The 26,230-nt window shown below is 39.0% G+C and overlaps 1 protein-coding gene across 5 annotated transcripts; it reads right to left on the bottom strand.

Moving 5' to 3' along the window:
* Positions 1-17,443: 17,443 nt before the first annotated feature.
* Positions 17,444-25,777, bottom strand: FABP12 (fatty acid binding protein 12). 5 transcript variants are annotated; one of them, XM_047727339.1, is made up of 6 exons: positions 25,692-25,777; positions 24,156-24,325; positions 23,427-23,514; positions 21,588-21,760; positions 20,659-20,760; positions 17,444-17,566 (listed from the first exon to the last, which is right to left on the bottom strand). In XM_047727339.1, exons 3-6 carry the CDS (start codon positions 23,497-23,499, stop codon positions 17,501-17,503), a joined length of 414 nt encoding a protein of 137 aa, XP_047583295.1. In that variant the 5' UTR covers positions 23,500-23,514; positions 24,156-24,325; positions 25,692-25,777; the 3' UTR covers positions 17,444-17,500. The 5 variants fall into 5 exon arrangements, with proteins under 5 accessions (XP_047583295.1, XP_047583292.1, XP_047583294.1 ...); XM_047727336.1 differs by having other exon boundaries at positions 24,160-24,325; XM_047727338.1 differs by having other exon boundaries at positions 24,171-24,325.
* Between the last annotated feature and the right edge of the window lie 453 nt (positions 25,778-26,230).

Raw genomic sequence — 26,230 nt, 5'->3', positions numbered from 1 at the left:
AAACACCATTTCATGTGTAATAGAGCCTAATCCATTCATTGATTTGTTCATTCAGCATTTACTTAGGTATACACAGCCCTATTCTAGATACTTGGGATACAACAATGAACAACAACAACAACAAAAATGTCTACCTTCTCAGAGCTCATTTATCAAGAAAAAAAACAGCTTTGTTTCCAAATAATTTATAGTTACATCTCAACTCACTTTATAAACTTTTTAAAAAATGTAGTAAGAATTTAGAGGAAGTCTATGTATCAAAAGTAAACATAAAAGACCATTGTGATTTTTTTCTTTTTAAATGGGTTTTTGCAGAAGGATTTGTGTAAACCAGGGTTTTGTTTTTATAATACTTCATAATCAATTCTAGATTATTTAAAAAGAAAAAAAGTATAGTCAATACTGAGGTATAGTTTCTTATCCCTTTTTCAAGACTAGGGTATGCATCCCCTCCCAGCTGCCAAGAGTATAGGCTTCTGAAGGCTGCCAGCTGTGACCCCATCCTGGGATGACTGTATCCACATCAAATAGTTATTGGGTTGTGGTTGTCCCTCCCGCCTAGCAGGTGTTTAAAGTTGGAGGAGGGAGTTCTCTAGCCAAAAGCAATTTCCAGTCTTTGTTTCTATCTGTGCTTCAGCCTAGGTAGAGTTTATTGTTATGTCTTCAGGTTCACTCATCTTTTCTTCTGAGGTTTCTAATCTGTTCTTAATCCTACCCAGCAGATGTTTATTTCAAATACTGTGTTCTTCATTTCTAGAAGTTTTTCTCTTCCATTTTTCTCTCCATGGTGCTCAGATTTTCATTAAATCCTTGAGCATTTCAGCATAGTTATGTTTTAACTAACCTTAAGGTCTATGTTTGCTAATTCCATCATCTATCATTTCTCAGTCTGTTTATTAACAGAGTTTTTTTTTTCTTAGTTATAGATTTTATTTCTTTCTTCTTGCTATGTTTAATAATTTTTAATTGGCTGTGTGGACATTATGAATATAACACTGTTGAGTGCCCAAATTTTGTCTTCCTTTACAGAGTATTGTTCCTAGTTCTTATAGAAATTTAAGTTACTGGCAGATCAGCTTGATCCTCCCAAAGCCTTTTCTGAGCTTTGTTAGGATGCATCTGACCTCACCTTTACTCTAGGGATAGTATAGCCCTAGTTCCAAGTTAGAACCCTTCTGGGGTCTCTTGTGAATGCCCTCGTTGAATATCAAGGATCTCTACTCTGGCTGGCAAGTGCTTAAACAACTCTGGGCCCTATATGAACTCTGAATTGTTCAGCTTACAGCCCTCTGGCTATTCTTTCCCTGGCCTCTGAAGTTTCACTTCACACATGCGCAGCTAAGGACTTCGCCAAAATAAAAGGGGACCTTAGTATAGATTTCTAGAGCTCTTTTTTCTGGAGATCCTTCCTGTCTAGAACCCTGCCCCATATCTTCCAACTGTCTCAAACTCCCTACCTCAACTCAGTGAGGTGACTGTGCTCTTCTTGTAATCCTTCTCTCTGCAAGTCAGTGGGGGAAGTGTCCCTGGGCGGAAACTGAAACAATGGCCGGAGCTCACCTGAAGTGTTTCCCTTTTCTAAGACATTATGGCATCATGTCTTTCCTGTACTCCAATACCTGGAAATAGCTACTTCATATACTTTGTCCATTTTTTTAGCCATTTATTGTTCAAGGGTAAGTACAATCCTTGTCACCGTAGCATGACTAGAAACAAAGTCCCTGAATTCCTTACTGTCTCATCTGTACATATAACATAGCATGAATTCAAGTTCATTTCAATAATGCATACCCTCCATTTTTATAACACTGCTCCTTAAGAATATGCATATGAGGTCCTAATGTGGGAGAAGGCATAGCTTTTCCCCTTTATCAATCCTTAAGTAGTGGGAATGGAGGTAGGTGTTGGGAATAGAGAATTGAGAAGAGATGTTGATACCTATCTGTACCACAAAATGATAACTTTCTATATTTCTGCATTTGTACAGGAAATAGTAACTCTCTAGGAAACAAACAAAAAGTCAAACCAACAGATGAGGAGTACTATTGCAAGGGAAGAAAGAAGCTAGAACCAAAATTCAAAAATTATGCCTGCCTGAGCTGTTCTGAGTCAGCCAAGTGTTTGCAAGTGTTTGCAAGTTGGAGCCTACCAAGAATTTACTATTTTGAAACACATTTTAGACTTTCCTTAAGGGAATAGACAAAACAAAGATTGCCAAACCCAAGATGTTACAACTCGCATGTAAGAGCTGCTGTGGTCCACATTTGATAAACTTGTGTTTGTATATTCAAAGGTCACCACAAGCACCACTACCAAAAACCACAGAAAGTTTCAGTATTTTATTATAGGCATTGAAATAATATTTACAGACTTTCTGAGATTAAATTACTCTCCTACCCCTTCTCTAGCCTCTGGTTTCAATATCTTTTAAAGCAAAAAGTAACACATAAATAGAAATAATCCTGGCTTTAGCCATAATCCCAGGAGTAATGCTGAAAGCCTTAGTTTTCTTTTAAAAGCCTTTTATCCAACTATGGTGTTACTTCATAACTGGGAGCAAAGCCTTTATAGTGAGATATACTTGGATCCTGGATGTACCATTAGCATTTCCATAACCTTAGGGGAAATTACATAAATTCTCTAAGGTTGAAGTATAAAGGACCTAGTATGTGGCTTGACACACAGTAGGAACTTTATACCAATTAGAATGAGTAGAAACCACAGCAGAGAGAGTTTAGCGTAAGGAGTTGTTGAAGCTGGTATCAGAGAATCGAAAGAGTTGCACAGAGGTATTAGAGAGAGGAAACTGCAAGACTCAGCTCCTCTCCCTGATCCTGGATAGGATAGGGCTTTAACATTCAAAAGTTTGGTTGAGGCATCCCATGAAGCTGGGAGTTAGACTTCTGAGCAGAGGGCAGGTTACTGAGCTGGTGTCCGTATTCCTCGGAGTACAAGGGGCAATGGCCAACTTCACCCATGTGTTTTGTTCCTCTCATGGATCACTGTTCTTTTCCCTGAACTTCTGTGTCTTAGAAAACACTGTCTCATATAAGTTGTCCTTTTTGTTATTTCAAGGAGAGGTAAATATGGCCCCTGCTACTCCATCACTACTGGAAAGGGAAGTCTCTAATGTTTTCTTAATAAATAAATAAGCCACTTATTTTTGGATCACTTCTGTTGGTTTTGTCTCCCTCTGTTAAGTTTTTCAGGGAATTTATAAAATCAAACTATTACTTTGGCATAGTTTAGATGTTATGTCACTTAAAGACATGTGTCTTTCTAATGCCTAAGACCAAAAAGTTTTAAATTATCCTTAACTCTCTCCTTCTTTCAAATTCAATCTATCAGTAAATTCTATTAACCCTAAGTAAGAAATAGATCCTGCTGCTACTTGCCGTCTACTTCTTCTATCGCCAGTGCCATCCCAGTGCAAGTCACCATCATCACATGTATGGAATATTGTTACAACTTTCTAATTCATGTACTTATATGCCTTTCTCATTCCCTGCTTTCATATCTTTACTCAAATGCCATATTTTTTGTTTTTATCATCATGACTCCAGCAATATTTCTTCAGACTCCCAGTAACAATAGGTTAGTAGCTGAAGTTGATTTCAGTTTATAGTTTTCCAACCCTCTCAGAACCATCCTCACAGTACCACTCAGAAAAACCAGCATCCATCGAGATGTCTGGGTCCCAACTCCACAACAGCTCTCATAAAGGTAGCTCTCAGCCTATAGGAAGTGAATTAAAAGTGCCCTCTAGAATATGGGTAAGGGAGATGAAATCATGTGTGGGATTCTGGGACCTCCTGCACAAACAGAAGAGTTCTGCATTGATCTGTTTTGTACATCTGCATACAATTTATTTGACAAAAAGCCCTGGATTGAAAAAAAAAATGTTCTAAAACTGCTGGTGACCAAAATTAAATCAATAAGTTTTACAGAAATATTAGCAAAATGCTCATATCACAAAATAAGGAAGGTATAATTCTTCGTCATAAAGCTTAAAGGAGCTTTTCTGTCAGCAAGAGTCATGTTCTCCTCTGGCATTGGACTGGATCCAGTATATTCATGTAATTAAATGTCATATCTCATCAGCAATTCCAGTCAAAGTTGTTCTAGGATTGTGACTTGAGTCTTCCTTTGAGTTTGTCTATGAGATCCCATATTGTCTACAGCAATTGCTAAGAGCAAACCCACATAACACACCAGTGGTCAATCAGAACTGCGATGACCACAAAGAAGACTTTGTCAACTGCTTCATTAAGGGTACCTCGATTCTATAGTCTCTTAAGTGAGAAATTCAATTTTATGATTCTCAGAGCCCCATCTGGTACCAAAAGCATATTTTCATGACATCTCTGCACTGTATAAATACGAAAATTTCCTAAAATTCAAAATGTGTAACAGTATTCTCAACTTTAATCCTTAAACAGAATTCTCATCTATCAATGCTAAGCTAAAACTTATTAGATCTTCTATGTTTCTTAGTCCAACTTCTCTGGTCTCAGATTCTTAGATTTTATTCCTTTTGTTTAGCACATTGAGCAGGAATTTCCTGATTCTTATAGATCGCTCTTATATGTAAAATCTAAAGCAAAACAAAAACCTTAAAAACAAACAAACAAAAACACAAAAACCAAAGCTTGTAGATATGATGAATGGACTGGTCGTTGCTAGAGGTGGGGGTAGAGAGTAGAAGAAATGGGTTGAAGGGGAGTCAAAAGTTTAAAAAGAAAATTTTTTTGTGGTGTCTTAGTCCATTTTGACTGCTGTAATAAACTACCATAGACTGAGTGACTTACAAACAGAAATTTATCTCTCATAGTTCTGAAGGCTGGGAAGTCCATGATCAAAGCACCTGTGGATTTGGTGTCTGATCACGGCCTCTAGCAGTTCCAGGATCTCCCCTTTTAGTGGCAAAAGGGTTGCAGCAGCTCCAATCCTTTACATCATCTCAGATTCAAGTTCACACAAAAACGGGTTTGTTTAAAAATGAAAAATAATATAACCTGTACTATTAGAAATATTTTTCTTTTAATAATTACCTAAGTTTAATTTGAAAAGAAAGAAAGGGAAACAGAGAGAGGAAAAAAGAATTAGTGAGTATATAGAAATATATAAATACATATATAAATATAAAATAAAATACAAATAAGAAAGAAAATATGTGTAATTGCCACAGGTCTTAATTCTGTAAGTTATAGCATGATTGTACATTGGGGCATTTATATACCAGTTTGGAAGGCATAATACATTACATGTATACTTTATACTTACATCAAAATAAATTCCAGATGGATTAAAAATTTTAATATAGGGGCGCCTGGGTGGCTCAGTGGTTTAAGCCGCTGCCTTCGGCTCAGGTCATGATCTCAGGGTCCTAGGATCGAGCCCCGCGCTGGGGTCTCTGCTCAGCAGGGAGCCTGCTTCCCTCTCTCTCTCTCTCTGCCTGCCTCTCTGTCTACTTGTGATCTCTCTCTGTCAAATAAATAAATAAAATCTTTAAAAAATTTTTTAATATAAAATATAAAACCATACAAGTAGTAGAAGAAAAGAAGCATGACTGTTTGGATATCTTGGGGAATAGGGGAATTATTGAGCATGACACCTGAAGTAGGCATCCATATTGACTTGTCTGCCCAGCAGCCCATCTCTTCTGAGGAACCTTTTCCCCGAACCTCCCACTGCTCCCTCCTTCCCCTCCACCTCCCACATAAACATATAGTTTGAATCGGTGGTGTCCTCTCCTTCTCTGAAGCCATCTTCCTAGCCACAGGGGCTGGTCTAGAGATGAGCTCCTCATCTAAGCTGAGTGAATCATTGCCCCAGCCACTTATCTGGGTAAACTTGAGATTGTTCCAATCCCTCTCTGTTCATGAATCTGAGGAGATTGTATGTTCTAGCACTGCCTTTGGAGGCATAATAAAAAAACAAAGTAAAAAGAATCTTTTATGGGTGATACATTAGTCATGGTTTGGTTGTTTTCTGCTTTGAAAATCTTCTCCAAAGATTTTCTCTTCTCCAAAGTTTTCTGCTTTGAAAATCAGCTCCAAAATGTAGTCTTTCTAATTATCTAGGGAATGAGAGTTTAGGTACAGTTCAGGTTAGTGGTATTAACTATGCATTTAACAAAGAAAGACTCAAAAAGAAGCTTTCGTAACTTCATCATGATTTCTGGATAGGCATTGTGGTTTGATGGTTAAAGAACATGGACTTGGGGGGGAGGAGTCAAGATGGCGGAGAAGTAGCAGGCTGAGACTACTTTGGGTAGCGGGAGATCAGCTAAATAGCTTATCTAAAGATTGCAAACACCTACAAATCCAACGGGAGATTGAAGAGAAGAAGAACAGCAATTCCAGAAACAGAAAATCAACCACTTTCTGCAAGGTAGGACTGGCGGAGAAGTGAATCCAAAGCGACGGGAAGATCGACCGCGGGGGGAGGGGCCGGCTCCCGGCGAGCGGCGGAGCAACAGAGCAAAATCAGGACTTTTAAAAGTCTGTTCCGCTGAGGGACATCGCTCCAGAGGCTTAACTGGGGTGAAGCCCAGGCGGGGTAAGCGCGGCCTCAGGTCCCGCAGGGTCGCAGAAGGATCGGGGGTGTCTGAGTGTCGCAGAGCTTACCGGTATTAGAACGGGGAAGCCGACTGCAGAGACAGAGCCGAGGAGTGACTCTCAGCTCAGGGTTGCCTTGAACCGGTCGCAGGCTCGGTCAGCTCGGAGCGCGGCCAGAGGCCAGGGTGACGGGAGTCATTTGGCGCTGTTCTCTGAGGGCGCACTGAGGAATGGGGCCCCGGGCTCTCGGCTCCTCCGGGCCGGAGACCGGGAGGCCCGCCATCTTTATTCCCGTCCTCCGAACTCTACGGAAAGCGCTCAGGGAACAAAAGCTCCCGAAAGCGAACCCGAGCGGATGACTCAGCGCGGCCCCGGGTAAGGGCGATGCAACTCCGCCTGGGGCAAAGACGCTTGAGAATCACTACAACAGGCCCCTCCCCCAGAAGATCAACGGGAAACCCAGCCAGGACCAAGTTCACCTACCAAGGAGAACGGCGGAATTCCAGAGGAGAAGAAAGCAAAGCACAGAACTCATGGCTTTCTCCCCATGATTTTTTAGCCTTGCAGTTAATTTAATTTTTTTTTCTTTTTCAATTTTTTTTTCTTTTTCTCTTCTTCTGCTAAATTTTTTTTAACTTTTACCGTTTTCCTTTTTTTTAACGTTTTTTAAATAGTTTATCTAATATATATATATTTTTTCCTCTTTTTATATTTTTTCTTTATCGGCTTTCTTTTTTTTAATAGTTTTTTTTTCTTTCTTTCTGAACCCCTTTTTATCCCCTTTCTCCCCCCTCACAATTCAGGATCTCTTCTGATTTGGCTAAAGCATATTTTCCTGGGGTTGTTGCCACCCTTTTAGTATTTTACTTGCTCCTTCATAAACTCTTATCTGGACAAAATGACAAGGCGGAAAAATTCACAACAAAAAAAAGAACAAGAGGCAATACCAAAGGCTAGGGACCTAATCAATACAGACATTGGTAATATGTCAGATATAGAGTTCAGAATGACGATTCTCAAGGTTCTAGCCGGGCTTGAAAAAGGCATGGAAGATATTAAAGCAACCCTCTCGGGAGATATAAAAGCCCTTTCTGGAGAAATAAAAGAACTAAAATCTAACCAAGTTGAAATCAAAAAAGCTATTAATGAGGTGCAATCAAAAATGGAGGCTCTCACTGCTAGGATAAATGAGGCAGAAGAAAGAATTAGCGATATAGAAGACCAAATGACAGAGAATAAAGAAGCTGAGCAAAAGAGGGACAAACAGCTACTGGAGCACGAGGGGAGAATTCGAGAGATAAGTGACACCATAAGACGAAACAACATTAGAATAATTGGGATTCCAGAAGAAGAGGAAACAGAGAGGGGAGCAGAAGGTATATTGGAGAGAATTATTGGAGAGAATTTCCCCAATATGGCAAAGGGAACAAGCATCAAAATCCAGGAGGTTCAGAGAACCCCCCTCAAAATCAATAAGAATAGGTCTACACCCCGTCACCTAATAGTAAAATTGACAAGTCTTAGTGACAAAGAAAAGATCCTGAAAGCAGCCCGGGAAAAGAAGTCTGTAACGTACAATGGTAAAAATATTAGATTGGCAGCAGACTTATCCACAGAGACCTGGCAGGCCAGAAAGAGCTGGCATGATATATTCAGAGTACTAAATGAGAAAAACATGCAGCCAAGAATACTATATCCAGCTAGGCTATCATTGAAAATAGACGGAGAGATTAAAAGCTTCCAGGACAAACAAAAACTGAAAGAATTTGCAAATACCAAACCAGCTCTACAGGAAATATTGAAAGGGGTCCTCTAAGCAAAGAGAGACCCTCAAAGTAGTAGATCAGAAAGAAACAGAGACAATATACAATAACAGTCACCTTACAGGCAATACAATGGCACTAAATCCATATCTCTCAATACTTACCCTGAATGTTAATGGGCTAAATGCCCCAATCAAAAGACACAGGGTATCAGAATGGATAAAAAAACAAAACCCATCTATATGTTGCCTACAAGAAACTCATCTTACACCCGAAGACACCTCCAGGTTTAAAGTGAGGGGGTGGAAAAGAATTTACCATGCTAATGGACATCAGAAGAAAGCAGGAGTGGCAATCCTTATATCAGATCAATTAGATTTTAAGCCAAAGATTATAATAAGAGATGAGGAAGGACACTATATCATACTCAAATGAACTGTCCAACAAGAAGATCTAACAATTTTAAATATCTATGCCCCTAACGTGGGAGCAGCCAACTATATAAACCAATTAATAACAAAATCAAAGAAACACATCGACAAGAATACAATAATAGTAGGGGATTTTAACACTCCCCTCACTGAAATGGACAGATCATCCAAGCAAAAGATCAACAAGGAAATCAAGGCCTTAAATGACACACTGGACCAGATGGACATCACAGATATATTCAGAACATTTCATCCCAAAGCAACAGAATACACATTCTTCTCTAGTGCACATGGAACATTCTCCAGAATAGATCACATTCTTGGTCCTAAAACAAGTCTCAACCGGTATCAAAAGATTGGGATCATTCCCTGCATATTTTCAGACCACAATGCTCTAAAGCTAGAACTCAATAACAAGAGGAAATTTGGAAAGAACCCAAATACATGGAGACTAAACAGCATCCTTCTAAAGAATGAATGGGTCAACCAGGAAATCAAAGAAGAATTGAAAAAATTTATGGAAACAAATGATAATGAAAACACAACAGTTCAGAATCTGTGGGACACAACAAAGGCAGTCCTGAGAGGAAAATATATAGCGGTACAAGCCTTTCTCAAGAAACAAGAAAGGTCTCAGGTACACAACCTAACCCTACACCTAAAGGAGCTGGAGAAAGAACAAGAAAGAAACCCTAAACCCAGCAGGAGAAGAGAAATCATAAAGATCAGAGCAGAAATCAATGAAATAGAAACCAAAAAAACAATAGAACAAATAAACGAAACTAGGAGCTGGTTCTTTGAAAGAATTAATAAGATTGATAAACCCCTGGCCAGACTTATCAAAAAGAAAAGAGAGAGGACCCAAATAAATAAAATCATGAATGAAAGAGGAGAGATCACAACGAACACCAAAGAAATACAGACAATTATAAGAACATACTATGAGCAACTCTACGCCAACAAATTTGACAATCTGGAAGAAATGGATGCATTCCTAGAGACATATAAACTACCACAACTGAACCAGGAAGAAATAGAAAGCCTGAACAGACCCATAACCAGTAAGGAGATTGAAACAGTCATCAAAAATCTCCAAACAAACAAAAGCCCAGGGCCAGACGGCTTCCTGGGGGAATTCTACCAAACATTTAAAGAAGAACTAATTCCTATTCTCCTGAAACTGTTCCAAAAAATAGCAATAGAAGGAAAACTTCCAAACTCATTTTATGAGGCCAGCATCACCTTGATCCCAAAACCAGACAAGGATCCCAACAAAAAAGAGAACTACAGACCAATATCCTTGATGAACACAGATGCAAAAATTCTCGCCAAAATACTAGCCAATAGGATTCAACAGTACGTGAAAAGGATTATTCACCACGACCAAGTGGGATTTATTCCAGGGCTGCAAGGCTGGTTCAACATCCGCAAATCAATCAATGTGATACAACACATTAATAAAAGAAAGAACAAGAACCATATGATACTCTCCATAGATGCTGAAAAAGCATTTGACAAAGTACAGCATCCCTTCCTGATCAAAACTCTTCAAAGTGTAGGGATAGACGGCACATACCTCAATATTATCAAAGCCATCTATGAAAAACCCACCGCAAATATCATTCTCAATGGAGAAAAACTGAAAGCTTTTCCGCTAAGGTCAGGAACACGGCAGGGATGTCCGTTATCACCACTGCTATTCAACATAGTACTAGAAGTCCTAGCCTCAGCAATCAGACAACAAAAGGAAATTAAAGGCATCCAACTCGGCAAAGAAGAAGTCAAACTATCACTCTTCGCAGATGATATGATACTCTATGTGGAAAACCCAAAAGACTCCACTCCAAAACTGCTAGAACTTGTACAGGAATTCAGTAAAGTGTCAGGATATAAAATCAATGCACAGAAATCAGTTGCATTTCTCTACACCAACAACAAGACAGAAGAAAGAGAAATTAAGGAGTCCATCCCATTTACAATTGAACCCAAAACTATAAGATACCTAGGAATAAACCTAACCAAAGAGACTAAGAATCTATACTCAGAAAACTATAAAGTACTCATGAAAGAAATTGAGGAAGATGCAAAGAAATGGAAAAATGTTCCATGCTCCTGGATTGGAAGAATAAATATTGTGAAAATGTCTATGCTACCTAAAGCAATCTACACATTTAATGCAATTCCTATCAAAGTACCATCCATTTTTTTCAAAGAAATGGAACAAATAATCCTAAAATTTATATGGAACCAGAAAAGACCTCGAATAGCCAAAGGAATATTGAAAAAGAAAGCCAAAGTTGGTGGCATCACAATTCCGGACTTCAAGCTCTATTACAAAGCTGTCATCATCAAGACAGCATGGTACTGGCACAAAAACAGACACATAGATCAATGGAACAGAATAGAGAGCCCAGAAATGGACCCTCAACTCTATGGTCAACTCATCTTCGACAAAGCAGGAAAGAATGTCCAATGGAACAAAGACAGCCTCTTCAATAAATGGTGTTGGGAAAATTGGACAGCCACATGCAGAAAAATGAAATTGGATCATTTCCTTACACCACACACGAAAATAGACTCAAGATGGATGAAGGATCTCAATGTGAGAAAGGAATCCATCAAAATCCCCGAGGAGAACACAGGCAGCAACCTCTTCGACGTCAGCCGCAGCAACATCTTCCTAGGAACATCACCAAAGACAAGGGAAGCAAGGGCAAAAATGAACTTTTGGGATTTTATCAAGATCAAAAGCTTTTGCACAGCAAAGGAAACAGTTAAAAAAACCAAAAGACAACTGACAGAATGGGAGAAGATATTTGCAAATGACATATCAGATAAAGGGCTAGTGTCCAAAATCTATAAAGAACTTAGCAAACTCAACACCCAAAGAACAAATAATCCAATCAAGAAATGGGCAGAGGACATGAACAGACATTTCTGCAAAGAAGACATCCAGATGGCCAACAGACACATGAAAAAGTGCTCCATATCACTCGGCATCAGGGAAATACAAATCAAAACCACCATGAGATATCACCTCACACCAGTCAGAATGGCTAAAATTAACAAGTCAGGAAATGACAGATGCTGGCGAGGATGCGGAGAAAGGGGAACCCTCCTACACTGTTGGTGGGAATGCAAGCTGGTGCAACCACTCTGGAAAACAGCATGGAGGTTCCTCAAAATGTTGAAAATAGAACTACCCTATGACCCTGCAATTGCACTGCTGGGTATTTACCCTAAAGATACAAACATAGTGATCCGAAGGGGCACATGCACCCGAATGTTTATAGCAGCAATGTCTACAATAGCCAAACTATGGAAAGAACCTAGATGTCCATCTACAGACGAATGGATAAAGAAGGTGTGGTATATATACACAATGGAATACTATGCAGCCATCAAAAGAAATGAAATCTTGCCATTTGCGACGACGTGGATGGAACTAGAGGGTATCATGCTTAGCGAAATCAGTCAATCGGAGAAAGACAACTATCATATGATCTCCCTGATATGAGGGAGAGGAGATGCAACATGGGGGGTCGAGGGGGTAGGAGAAGAGTAAATGAAACAAGATGGGATTGGGAGGGAGACAAACCATAAGTGACTCTTAATCTCACAAAACAAACTGAGGGTTGATGGGGGGAGGGGGTTGAGAGAGGGGGTGGGGTTATGGATATCGGGGAGGGTATGTGCTATGGTGAGTGTTGTGAAGTGTGTAAACCTGGCGATTCGCAGACCTGTACCCCTGGGGATAAAAATATATGTTTATAAAGCTGTAAAAAAAAAAAAAGAAAGAAAGAAAGGATGAATCCCCAAGTTTTGTAGCAACATGGACGGGACTGGAAGAGATTATGCTGAGTGAAATAAGTCAAGCAGAGAGAGTCAATTATCATATGGTTTCACTTATTTGTGGAGCATAACAAATAGCATGGAGGACAAGGGGAGATGGAGAGGAGAAGGGAGTTGAGGGAAATTGGAAGGGGAGGTGAACCATGAGAGACTATGGACTCTGAAAAACGATCTGAGAATTTTGAAGGGGTGGGGGGTGGGAGGTTGGGGGCACCAGGTGGTGGGTATTGTAGAGGGCACGGATTGCATGGAGCACTGGGTGTGGTGCAAAAATAATGAATACTGTTATGCTGAAAAAAAAAAAAATTAAAAAAAAAAAAAAAGCATGCAAACAAAAAAAAAAAAAAAAAAAAAAAGAACATGGACTTGGGATCCCAAAGACCCGCTTTTGAACTCAAGCCCTGGTATTGATCTGCTGAGGAAATTGAGCCTCCCTGAGTCTTAGTTTATAATTTATAAATACCTCACAGTTAAGAAAATGAGACATGCATCAGAAGTGCTAGACAGTGTCTGGCACTTAATAATGACTCAAAAACCAGAGTATTGTGATTGTTGTTATCCAGTTTTTTTCTTTTTTTTTTTTTTAAGATTTTATTTGTTTATTTGAGAGCGAGAGAAAGCACAAGAAGGAAGAAGGTCAGAGAGAGAAGCAGCAGGACCCCGATGTGGGGATTCAATCCTGGGACTCCAGGACCATGACCTGAGCTGAAGGGAGTTGCTTAACCAACTGAGCCACTCCGGCGCCCCTATCCAGTTTTTTTCATCTCAGATTCTTGTCAGCTGACTTATTCAAATAGAACATTATTTTTCCAAATTTGTCTACTTAGGCTGGTCCAATGGTAGTGGGTTATCAGAATTTATTAACATTAGTGTCCAAATTTGTCTACTTAGAAAATATTAAACATTGTTAACTCTACTGTTTAAATAAAGCCAAAATAGCCTCCCTTTCTGTAGCAAATGCTTTTTTGATTTTTATTCTAACTATTTGGCCCAATCTAAATCAAAGAATATTATATTTAAGAAAACAACCTTGGGACATCTGTGTGGCTCAGTCAGTTAAGCCTCTGACTCTTGATTTCAGCTCAAGTCATGATCTCAGCCTGTGAGATCCAGCCCTGTGTCTGGCTCCGCACTGGGCATGGAACCTGCTTAAGATTCTCTCTCTCCCTTTCCTTCTGCCTTCCTCCCTGCACTTACATACACACTCTCTCTCGAAAGAAACAAATAAAGAAAATGAAAAACAAAAACCAAAAAACAAAAAACCACCTTTTCCTGGTTTAGAACAAACAGGTCATGCCTCTCTAGGAATAAGCTCACACTCCCTGTGTATCCTGAATAGTGATTACTAACTTGAACTGAATGGGTACAAAGTGCATGAAGGCTACAACATGGATTCACTCCCTAGGACAGTCGTCCTGATAAGGTGTGCACGAGAGCCCATGTGTGCCTCCTTGGCCAGGCTGCTGCTGTCCTCACTCTTGCTGCTTCTGCCACCCTTGTTGCTGGTTTTCTTCTCACCTGGGCAAGACAGCCACCAGGAAACTGATATTAGACCTTTCTCTCTCAGTGAACGCATTTGGTTTTTAATCTGTTATTTATAAATTCCTGAGATGAACGTGCCAGTGTGATACTTTTTAAACAAATCTCTTCTCTTTCAAGTCAGTCAAGGGCAAGGAAGAGGACTTAGTTCTCCTTGGATCACCTTTCTCACGCACCACCTTGTACAAGGTGAGTGCACGGTAAATCCTGATTTACAACATCACTTTAGAGCAATGGTGTGTCTTGTTCAGTTTGGTTGCATGTTGAACTGCGGAACCATACCTGAGGGACGCTACGCATCCATCAGTCATAGTGGAGTGACCTTCTATTTTAATGGTTCTCAACCAGGTAAAGGAAGTAGAAGGTAGGCATGACATTCACTTACCTTCCCCAAAACTCCACTTGCTACTGTTGCATTTTCATGGTGTTTGAGTACCCGCAAGCACCTAGACTTCATCAGAGTGTTGACAAATAAAATAATACCAATATCCAAACGTGATGTTCGCACTTGCTCGTGGAGAAGTCCAGCCATTGCAAAGCCCCCGCTCCCACCCCCACCCACGCCCACACCCACGCCGGGCTCTGAGTCCCAGATGTTCCAGGGAGTCCTCACGGGAGTCCTGTCCTGGGCGCTGCTTTCTGTCAGCCAGGCCTTCACCGCCAGGATTCCTGCACGGGCTCCTGCTGCCCACGAGAGGACCTCCGTCACCACAGCAGACCAGAATCCTCATACCAAAGCCAGGAGCACTGTGTGCGAAGCTGCCATATCCATTGACCCTTCGGGTATCACAGCAGCGCTGGGTTCCATTTCGGGGGGGAGGGGGAGGAGAATGCTTCTTTCCCACTTCTGTGCCACACGTTGTCCCCCGAGCCTGCAGCCGGCTGCTCCGCGCACAGCCATCCACAGGGCGGCGGGAAAATAGCTCCCTGAGCCTCAGCCTGTGATCCTCTCTGTGCAGCACAAGCAGCGCAGAAGACGTTTTTCTATGCCTTCCATTGTCGTCTTCATCATTTCAGCAACCGAAAGATAAACAATTGCGTCTCTCACTTCTACAGGACCTCCGAGATCCCCTAACAGATAACTGAGGCAAATAAGCAGCGATGGGTCGTGAGTACAAACGGCAGATTCTGTCATCACTTGGACCAAGCTGTCCATCCAGCCACACGTTTTGACATAAAGGAAAGGGGCGCGTGGGTGGCTCCGGGGGTTAAGCGTCTGCCTTCAGCTCAGGTCATGATCTCAAGGTCCTGACATCGAGTCCGGCTTGGGGCTCCCGGCTCATCAGGGAGTCGTCTTCTCCCCCTTTCTCTGCCGCTCCTCCCTGTTTGTGCCCTCTCTCCCTCTCATAAAAACATAAAGGGAAGCTTATTTATCCTTTAAGTTCGAAGTAATGTTAAATTGATCCGTAATTGTACACTGTACAATGAACCTTTTTGTATCTTGATTCCCTTTGTTAGAGCTGTGAGGTGAATAATCCAGAAACATGGGTTCTGGTTCCAGGTCTGCCTAAAACCATCATGGGACTATGGAAGTGTAGTTTACCAATTTGGCCCCCATCTACACAATAAAGTGATAAGTCCAGGCAGTTCCTAAAATCCCTTCCTGGCCTAAACTTCATAAGGTTTGGTGCTAATAAAACAGAATATTCTCCTTTGCATTGGCTTTTACTATGATGGTAGTGGTTATATGTTTTCTGTAGAAAGAGCTTGCTAATATATTAGATTTATATTAGCTAATATATTAGATTATTAGATTTCTATTAGCTAATATATTATTATTATATATTATATATATATATATATATTATTATATATTATATATAATTATATATATTATTATTAGATTTATATTAGCTAATATATTAGATTAGATGCTCTAGTTCCAGACCTGTGTATCATTCTTTCACACAGAGTTGAGGTTCAACCTGTGAGACACAATCTGCCCCAATTAGTTTATTAAAAAATTAATATTTTTCCTTTTGACCCCCTTCACCCATTTCTCCCAGTGGATAAAGGAGGTTAAAAAATTTTAAAAATGTGTGTGGGGGGGTTCTGAAAACCATGTTCTAATGAAGCTTCTTTGTTAATTATAAGTTTGATCTAAGTATAAATTTTTTTAATAATCAAGACAGAAAATAAGTTTCTTACACACCAATTCTTATAAGATGGGAAAATGCTTAAGTTAGTACTTTCAATGGTCCTCATACTATGGGTTTTAAATTGCTACACACTACTAATTTTAGACAATTGCCTTGGTGTGCAAGAAATTGAAAAACACTGAGAGGCTCACAAAATAAATGGTTATGTTAGAAAATGCTCAGTGAAATTAGCATAGAAGTTTATTAACAAATTTTTATTTATAGAGTTCTATTCATATCAGTGGGTGATATAATAATTTAGATATTGGATTAAAAATTCTGGGCATTTGGGGTGCCTGGGTGGCTCAGTGGGTTAAGCCGCTGCCTTCGGCTCAGGTCATGATCCCAGGTCCTGGGTTCGAGCCCCACATCGGGCTTTCTGCTCAGCGGGGAGCCTGCTTCCTCCTCTCTCTCTGCCTGCCTCTCTGCTTACTTGTGATTTCTCTCTGTCAAATAAATAAATAAAATCTTTAAAAAAAAAATTCTGGGCATTTAGGACAAAATTCTTTCTAAATACAAATCATCATATACTATAATAAGCTAAATCTGAAATGTGAATCATTCTAAACAGACTCCAATGCCATTTGATTGCAAACTCTATCAGGGCATGGATTCTTTTGTTTTCTGTTGTGTCTCTAGCACCCTATAAAAAGATTTTTTTGTTGCTAATTTTAAAGATCTATTTATTTATTTGAGAGACTGAGAGCATGCACACGAGCATGGTGGGGAGGGGCAGAGGGAGGGAGAATTTCAAGCAGACTCCACACTGAGCCTAGAGCCCAACGTGGGGCTCAACCCCACAACCCAGAGATCACGAGCCCAAGATTACGACTTGAGCAGAAACCGAGAGTCAGATGCTCTACTGGCTGTGTCACCCAGGTACCCCAAAAAGGATTTATAATTAATACTATTTTCCCAGTATACTGCAGATCATGTTGAATATAAAGGATTGACATAATATGCTTAATGGGAAAAAAGTCAACATGAAGCGCCTTTCTGAATGCATGAGAGCAGCCCTGAATTCATTATAGCAGCTTGTTTTCCCACAGCTCCCAGTACCAAGGTACAATATAACATAGGCATATAAAAACTGGAAATCAAAATTGTCAGTGCTTGTCCACAAGCTCCCTCATATTAACAGATGTAACATTTTACTTTGGAGTTTTATTTAAATAACCTCAGCAGTTTGGATCACAGTTTGGGGATGCTTAAGAGTTTCAGACTGAGTTTTTTTGTACTCTCTCGTACGTCCGAGTGCAGATAACATTGTTCACGGCACTTTCCTAGAAGACAAAGGAACGATGAGACATTTCAGTATTGCTGGTGAAACTGATTTTAGAACAATGCAAACCAAGTACTATCCATACATACATTCTGTGAAAATCTTGAAAAGAGATCTATGTAGATAACTATAGATACCAACTGTTGGTTTGCTAGCTGATTTTGCTAACAAAATGGAAAATCATATATATGATACATGTGGTTATACATATATATGGTATATATAGTGTGTGTGTGTGTGTGTGTGTATACAAAAAGCAAGGCAAAGAGTATAAAATCTGAAGTCTTTGTTAAAACATTTAAAATGCCTACAGTGAGGCATTTTTGCTAATCTTATATACACTATATTTTTCAAATAATAACATTAAGTTACATTGATATAGTATTTTATGGTTTTTAGAGCACTGATATATACATGATGGTATTTAATTCTCTCAAAAAACCCATGAAGAGTCTGGAAGTTTTCCTTCTGTTTCTATTTTTTGAAACCCTTCAAGAGAATAAGTATTATTTCTTCTTTGAATGTTTGGTAGAATTCTCCAGGGAATCAGTCATGTCATGGACTCCCATTTTGGGGAAGGTTTTTAATCACTGCTTCAGTCTTGTTACTGGATATTGGTTTATTCAGGTTGTCAATTTCTTTCTGCTTCAGTCTTGGAAGTTTATAGGTTTCCAGGAATTCATCCATTTCTTCTAGGTTGCTTAACTGATTGGCATACAACTGTTGATAATAATTTCTGATGATTGCTTCTATTTCCTTGGTGTTAGTCATAGTCTCTCCCCTTTCATTCATAATTTTATTAATTTGGGTCCTTTCTCTCTTTTCTTTTGGATTAGTTTGGCCAGTGGTTTATCAATCTTAATTCTTTCAAAGAACCAGTGGTTTATCAATCTTATTAATTCTTTCAAAGCTTCTAGCATAAGAATACATGTAGGACATTAGAAGAAGGAAAGGAAAAGTGAGTTGGGATAAATTGGAGGGGGAGATAAAGCATGAGAGACTGTGGACTCTGAAAAACAAATTGAGGGTTTTGGAGTGATGGGGGGCTCTGGGTGAGCCTGGAGGGCACATTGCATGGAGCATTGGGTGTGGTGCATAAACAATGAATCTTGGAACACTGAAAAAATAAAATAATAATAATAATAATAATACAAACCCATGAAGACAGTCCTGCATTTTTGAAGGCAAGTAAACTCAATCTTGGAGAGAATAAATGACTCATCCGAAGTCACAGAAGTACTGAATGGTAGTACTGAATGCACAAATTGGATTCTGAATCTACATTTTCCCTAATGAATTAAAAACATACCTGTGTGGTGATTAATGTCATTATAAGGAGCAATAAAATCAAGTATGCTTATTCTTCCACTTATTACTTTATAAGGAAATGCACTCTTCATTCTTGGAAGGAAAACTATCCTTACATTAAGAAATGAAGACAGGTTTTTGTTGTTGTTGTTTTTTTACTTCACATAGTTCTCACATATTCCCTTAAAGCTATTTAACATTATGTCCAAAATTGCCATTTTATTCATTTTGGTGCAATTGGAGGTTTGGGGAGATGAATCATTGGCATATTTCCCTCCACTGTGTGACAGTGAGAAAGATGACCTGAGGAGCCATCCTCAAAGGGAGCAGAATGGTCTCAAAAATTACTTTGAAATTAAGCTAACCTGGGTTTTTAATCCCAGCACCACCATGTTTTTCTAGCTGAATATCCTTAGGTAAATCAGTGGCTGAATCCCAGTTTTCTCAACTGTTAAATGGGCTAACTAGTCTTTTTTTGTTGTTGTTGTTCAGTGTTCCAAGATTCATTGTTTATGCACCACACCCAGTGCTCCATGCAATCCATGCCCTCTTAAATAACCACCACCAGGCTCACTCTCCCCACCCCTTTCCCTTCCACAACCCTCAGTTTGTTTCTCAGAGTCCACAGTCTTTCCTGGTTCATCTCTCCCTCCGATTTCCCCCAATTCACCTTTCCTTTTCTTCTCCTAATGTCCTCCGTGTTATTCCTTATGCTCTACAAGTAAGTGAAACCATGTGATAATTGACTCTCTCTGCTTGACTTATTTCACTCAGCATAATCTCCTCCACTCCCATCCATGTTGAAACAAAAGTTGGGTATTCATCTTTTCTGATGGAGCCATAATACTCCATTGTATATATGGACCATATCATCTTCTTTATCCATTCATCCATTGAAGGGCATCTTGGCTCTTTCCATAGTTTGGCGATCGTGGCCATGGCTGCCATGAACATTGGGGTACAGATGGCCCTTCTGTCTTCTGTTCACTACATCTGTATCTTTGGGGTAAATACCCAGTAGTGCAATTGCAGGGTTGTAGGGAAGCTCTATTTTTAATTTCTTAAGGAATCTCCACACTGTTTTCCAAAGTGGTTTGCACCAATTTGCATTCCCACCAACAGTATAAGAGGGTTCTTCTTTTTCCACATCCTCTCCAACACATGTTGTTTAATTGAGGCCATTTTAACTGGTATAAGGTGGTATCTCAATGTGGTTTTGAATTTCTAAATGGGTTAATTAGTCTTAACTCACAGGATTATTGTGAGGATTAGGTAAATAATATATGAAAGCATGCAAACAGTAGTCACAGAAATGTCAGTTTTTAATTGTGTCAACTCATCCATACACCAAGGGGATACCACTTAAACTTTGCATTAGTTTAAACTTCCTTTTCACATGTTTGTTTGGTGTTGAACTGGGAAACAGTGGGAAATTGATCCTGGTATGGAGCAAAGTATTAGCAACATCTCACAATCCCTGCTGAAATCTTCATTGCACAAACACATGCTTGTTTTGGCTTATGTGTAAGTCAAAGAATTAGGCAAACAACTCTTTTATTTTCTTTAGTGTTTTAGTTCCTCAACCCACATTTTATAATATTTATGGTCATGCATAAATATTATATCTATTATATTTATCTGCCAGTGTTTTCCCCCATTCTTATAAAGCAAGAGAAAAAGAAAAATTACATTGACTTCTATTATTTTAGAACAACCTATTTGAATGATTTTATGTATTAAGTATTAGAGCAGGTGACAAAAATAATGACAGACAGGTTCACTCACCACCACCATTTTCCCATCCACCAACTTTCTCCTTATGGTGTTCTCTTTGCCATCCCAGTCTTGAACCTGAATCAAAGAGTCCTTATCGAAAGTTACCACACTCTGAAAATGGACAAAACAGAATTCAGCTCAGATTGTCACATTTGAATAGTAACGTTTTATCAAGTACCAAATTCTTCTCAGCTGTTGTGACATTCTCAGGTAGTTTTAGACTGGTGTTTACAAGTTTTACTTATATTTTAAGACTTCGTCAGCACTAAATTTGTTGGCTGATTCTTCTGGGGAGAGAAGGTTTTGTAAGAGTAAAAATATATTATCTTGAAGACTAAGTAAAATTCTCTTTTCCCTGAGAAATTAAGAGGGGTAGATACTCTATGCCCTCATTTCCTGCTTGCTCTCCACTCCACGCACAGAAACTTCTCCAGCCGTGAGGATTACTGTTGAATATGTATACTAACTTAGAAAGCAACTTCCATTGTGTTAAGCCACTGGGGCCTGTGGTTAATTTGGTACTGAGGAATAACGTCACCTATACTGGACAATGTAGTTTTATTCATTCCAACTTTACGCATAGAAAACTGCTACAAAGTAGAAAGGTGTAACTTTTATTTCTGAGAAAAGAATCTAAAGAAATGATTCTCAATATGCATCTGCTAAGCTTCTGCCTCAGAATTGTTAGAAATACAGTCTTCGGGTGCCTTCCCCAGACATTGGAACCTGTGGGGATGGGACCTACAAATAAGCATTTTTCGCAAGCATCATAGGAGATGTCTATGCATATTAAAATTTAAGATCCTCAGACCTAGGTTTTAGTCAGTGTTTATCTAATACAGACTTTAGATGTATTTGCTGTAACTGTTTCCTTACTTAGAATAATTTCGAATTTACATTCTTACAAAATGTAACTGAAAGAGTGTTGAAGGCCTCACCTTGGTCTTATGGCCACCTGGCGTGGTTTCCTCAAACTCTTCTCCCAGTTTAAAGGAGATCTCATTATTTTTAAAGATGCTTTTGGTTTTTATAGTGATCATATCCTCCTGGGTACTGATGGTCACCGTGGGTTTTGCCAGACAGGCAAGTTTCCTGCTGGCTCTTCCTATTCCTGGAAACCAGATGAAAGGACACCATAGTTAATCTGTTGCTGACTTTAGAAACCCATGTTTGCTGCGTAATTCTTTAGTAGCTAAGAGGTCTGCGAGTTAAGCAGATGTAATGCTGTATGAATTCAAGTAGCTGAAGCTTATAGCACCACCATTTTGTTAAAATAGATTATATTTTGCAGGAAAAAAAAAATCAGTCTCTAATTTTGACTACTGGTTGGCCTGTTTCTTTAGCTCAGTAGGTATTATTCCTGTTGGTTCATGAACCTCTTTGGAAATTTTATTAAAGCCCCTATTTTGAAAAAAATCTCCCTCTTTTAAAATGCACTCATTTATACAGAGGAAATACTGGGGCATGGATTATTTAAGATCTTTATTTCTTTACTTGTATTCTTGTATGTACACACATATAGAGCTGTTTTTTCCATAAAGTATTTTTTATTGTGCTAAAATACATATGACATAAAATTTATCATTTTTACCATTTTAAAGCATACAATTAGGTGGCATTAGGTACGTTCACAAAATTATACAACCATCACCACTACATATAAAAATTTTTAAAATCTAGATATTCTGTCATAACAATTGTTATTTAACCTACTTTTCCCCCATCTCTATGTCTTTTCTGTGTCAGTACATGTAGATACAAATTTTTATCATTACTACATAATATTTTACAGAGTATATATATTTATTTCATCTGTCTCCCTATTGATGAACATGTAGTTTGTTTCCATGTTTTCTTATTGCAAATAATCCTTGTGCACACAGCTTTGTGCATTACATGTAGGACTATTTTCTATAGAAATAGCATCACATATACAATAATGAAGTTAAATTTCTAAGAGAAGATAAATTAAAGAAACACTCTAATATGGCTCATGAATTTATTTTGTGAAACATGATAACAAGTTGGGATGTATTAGATAATGATTACCAAAAATATTTACACTCTAATCCCTACCTGTGAATGTCCCTTTACAGGCCAAAGGGGACTTTGTAGATATGGTTAACTCAAGAATCTTGAAATAGGGAGCTAATCAGCCATGTGGACCCTAAATGTAATCACAATCTCATTATAAGAATCTTCCCTTATAAGAAAATAAAGAGTGAGATTACACTACAGAAGAGGAGAAGGCAATGTTACAATAGGAACAGAGATTGGAGTATGGTGGACAGACACCACAGAAGGCCCCAGTCATCTCAGCTGGAAAACAAGATCTATTCTGAAGATCCTCTAAAGATATAGAGCAAATCCTTGAAAAAAATTATTGTTTTTTAAAAATAATTATGACTTTTTGCTTTAAAATTTTTATGGAGATAATACATATAATATGTAATAATATATAATATTATAATATATTACAATAGTACATAATAATACAGTAATAATATAAATAATATAATTAATATATACTGCATATGTGTTTTAGCCATGTAAACCCATGGTAAATTATGTGAGAGCATGGATTCTGTTAATTACAAACTAATTTTGCGTAGAACTGTATCTAGGTCCTGAACCAATGTTAATCGTTTCTATGTGATTGTTTCTTATGTTTCTATTGGAGGGAGGGGCCCAGGATAAAGCTGATATACAGACCAGGTTTCTGTGCTATCAAATCTCCCATTTTTACTGGCTATGATATGCAGGTAAAAATGGCTTACCCAGCTCTTTCATATATTTTTCAAAATTTTCACAAGAAATGGATTTCCATGTTCCCTGGAGCTGATCAACCATTCTGTCTAAATTGATCTTAAAGAAAAAGAGCATCATTAGGATGAGTGTGTTATTGTTTCCTGAAATAGTGTTTGAACTTGCTTTTTCATATAATTCTTGTGGATAGTACAGAAAAGTTGGAAGGAAAAGTTAGGAATTCTAATCCTTGTCATCTTTTCTTAATATCATTTAGAGCAGGAAAGCTCTCTCAAATGTAAGCTGGTCAACATGAAAATGGAAACAGTTTTTGGAAGGACCAGATATAATTTTTCCAACTCTAATTTAAGATCAAAACTAGGTTTATAAATTCTAGTTCCTTCCCTAAGAACAGCAACACACATACACACACACACACACAGCACTGTGTAGGGGTGAAACTACGCAGCTATGGTTGTGCACTTGGACCCCTGTGCTCCAGGTCTTTTTCTCTCTTTCTCTAACCAAGGGTGATCTAGAATAAGCCAAATTATCAGCTGTTTAGAGATCTTATCACACTCTCATTCTTGATAAGTTGAACTAAAAACCAGAAAGATTTCACAGATTGTATTTGGCATTTGAACTAAAAAGTTAAATTTAGTGAGGGCTAGATCATTTTAAGCCATGTCATATAGAGCAGGAGAATGGAACATAGAAAAAAAGGAAGGAAAGAGACTGTGTTCACACACACACACACACACACACGGCCTCGTTACTCTTGCTTTTCCAGATGTCAACTCAATTTCCCATAAGCTTAGAGAGTCGTCATTGCCATGACAACACCAAGTATCTTCTTAGTAAATCCTCCTTAATTTAGGCTAGGTTCTGTTCCTTTCAGTCTTGACTGAAACACTCTGATGTCCACTGATATCTGTAAAGAATCAAAACAGAGGATAAGGAGTATAATAGGAAATATACCAACTAGAGAAGAGATTTTCAAGGTTAAAAGACAAACACAGCCTTACACATGCCATCAGCTCTGAGAATATCATTGTTAATTCTAGGCAATGTTTGATGTCCATATGCTAACACAGAGTTATTAGGAAAAACTGAAATTATAAAATTATTTTAAGACAGAAAAGAAAAATAGCATTTTATAACAATTCCCATTAAGATGTTAAATTTCCAGTATCTATAAATATCTGTAAAAGCATTTATCCAGGCCAATGGTCTGACAGATAATTATTCAACTAACATTTGTGGAGCACCTAGTATTATATGCCTAGTAGGAGGCTAAGCAATTTTGCATACACCATCGACTTAATGTCCCAACTATGTTTGAAAAGATACCATAGCTTATTTGATTCTTTTCCTTTCCTGTGTTAGGAAGTTTACCATTGTGATTTTTTTTACATTAATGTGTACTATTTATAGTTATCCTCACTCAGTTGAATAGCATGAGACTGAAGCCAAGTACTAAAGATACTAACATTAGGCACTGAAGTTACTAAAATTCCTAGGATTTTTTTAAGAAAATGTCTGATGTGTTGCCTCATGTGTTGGATGCACACTGATCCCCCAACATATGTAAATTAACTATGGGAACTCATCTCCTTGAAGAAGTTGTCAATTTGGGAGTTCAGTATTGGTCTCTATTGCTGGCAGGTTAGACTTTCAGAAAAGTGTCAGTAAAATAGAGCCCAGGCATGGCCTGTCTCTGCCCCTGTGGTTCCTCTGTTCATGTGCTCATCATGTCAATTCAAAGACTGGCTAATGTGTACTGGCTTAGTCACATGTCCTCTTGGTTGCTCACTCTCTTATCTGTGATGGATCTTTCTGGTGTCCGTTACTACGTGAGTCAAAAGTCTTCACACACTGTGCCCTTTCTCTCCAGTACCTCCACATTCCTTGATGCCAGACTCCTTTGTCTTCAATTTTTCAGTATTCCTCCCAACCTCCTGATTACCCTATAAGAATATTCCCTCCACCCATGAGGAAGTCTTCTCCTCAGACCACTGCTCCCTCCACACAAAATAAGTAATAGGTGCACCACTCTGAGCTTTGTCCATTGGGACGGCTTTTCCTCACCACTGCTCTCAATCCCCCTCCCACCGCAGTGGCAATTAAACCACAGCCTGTTTTTAACTTCCGTCCACACACTAAGTGGACCTGCCCATAAAACCTGTTCAAGCTCTTCCTACTCCTTCAGCTGGTGACAGCCCCCCACAAAGTCGAGGAATGATCTGAGGGAGGGCTGTTGGTACACCCGTGGTGGGTGACATGAGGAACCGGGCTACCTGCTCATGCAGTTACTTCATATCTTCTGGTCTTGCTTAGCCTTAATCCCAGATGCAGTTTTGATCTTATTTTGGAATGCTGGGCCTGCCTGCATCTATGACTCTGTGGTTCTGATAGAACCCAGCTCATAATGGACAGTTCCAGACACGTGGTTACTTGGCATCTTATAATCAAGAGTTCTGTCTCTACTGGTCCCCAGTAACACACCAGGAATGCTTTTCAAAAGCACACAAGTTTCTGTTGCAGGTGGCATGGTCTTGCTCCAAAAGCCCAGAGGTCTGTTCTGTGAGGCGTCCACTGTGGCTTCATCTCTCCACCACACTGCATATCTTCCCATCACTAATACCTCCAGTGGCTTAGAGTTTGCCAGATCATATGGCCCAAGGGGCAGGGCTGCTTGTACTATAATTCTGACTTTGTGCTCCGGGCCTTATTCAAAGCAGGGAGCTCTTCCTGTCACAGAATGTATGGGCTGGAGCACATCCCTAGATGTGGACTATGTTGCCACCATCAGCCAAAGGATCCTACCAGGAATTTT

Source organism: Lutra lutra, chromosome 4 (genome assembly GCF_902655055.1).
Source record: "Lutra lutra chromosome 4, mLutLut1.2, whole genome shotgun sequence".
NCBI classification, from domain to species: domain Eukaryota; kingdom Metazoa; phylum Chordata; class Mammalia; order Carnivora; family Mustelidae; genus Lutra; species Lutra lutra.
Note: the sequence above shows the minus strand (reverse complement) of the source record. Positions and strands in the feature narration are given on the sequence as shown.

Bases quoted from the DNA above. Each gene is read 5' to 3' on its own strand.
- FABP12 (XM_047727339.1), bottom strand. From the start codon at position 23,499: ATGGTTGATCAGCTCCAGGGAACATGGAAATCCATTTCTTGTGAAAAT. The intron at 20,761-21,587 runs GTGAGGCCTTCA...GTCCATTTTCAG, and splicing joins CAGGTGGCCATAAGACCAAG to AGTGTGGTAACTTTCGATAA. The intron at 17,567-20,658 runs GTGAGTGAACCT...TTTGTCTTCTAG, and splicing joins TGGATGGGAAAATGGTGGTG to GAAAGTGCCGTGAACAATGT.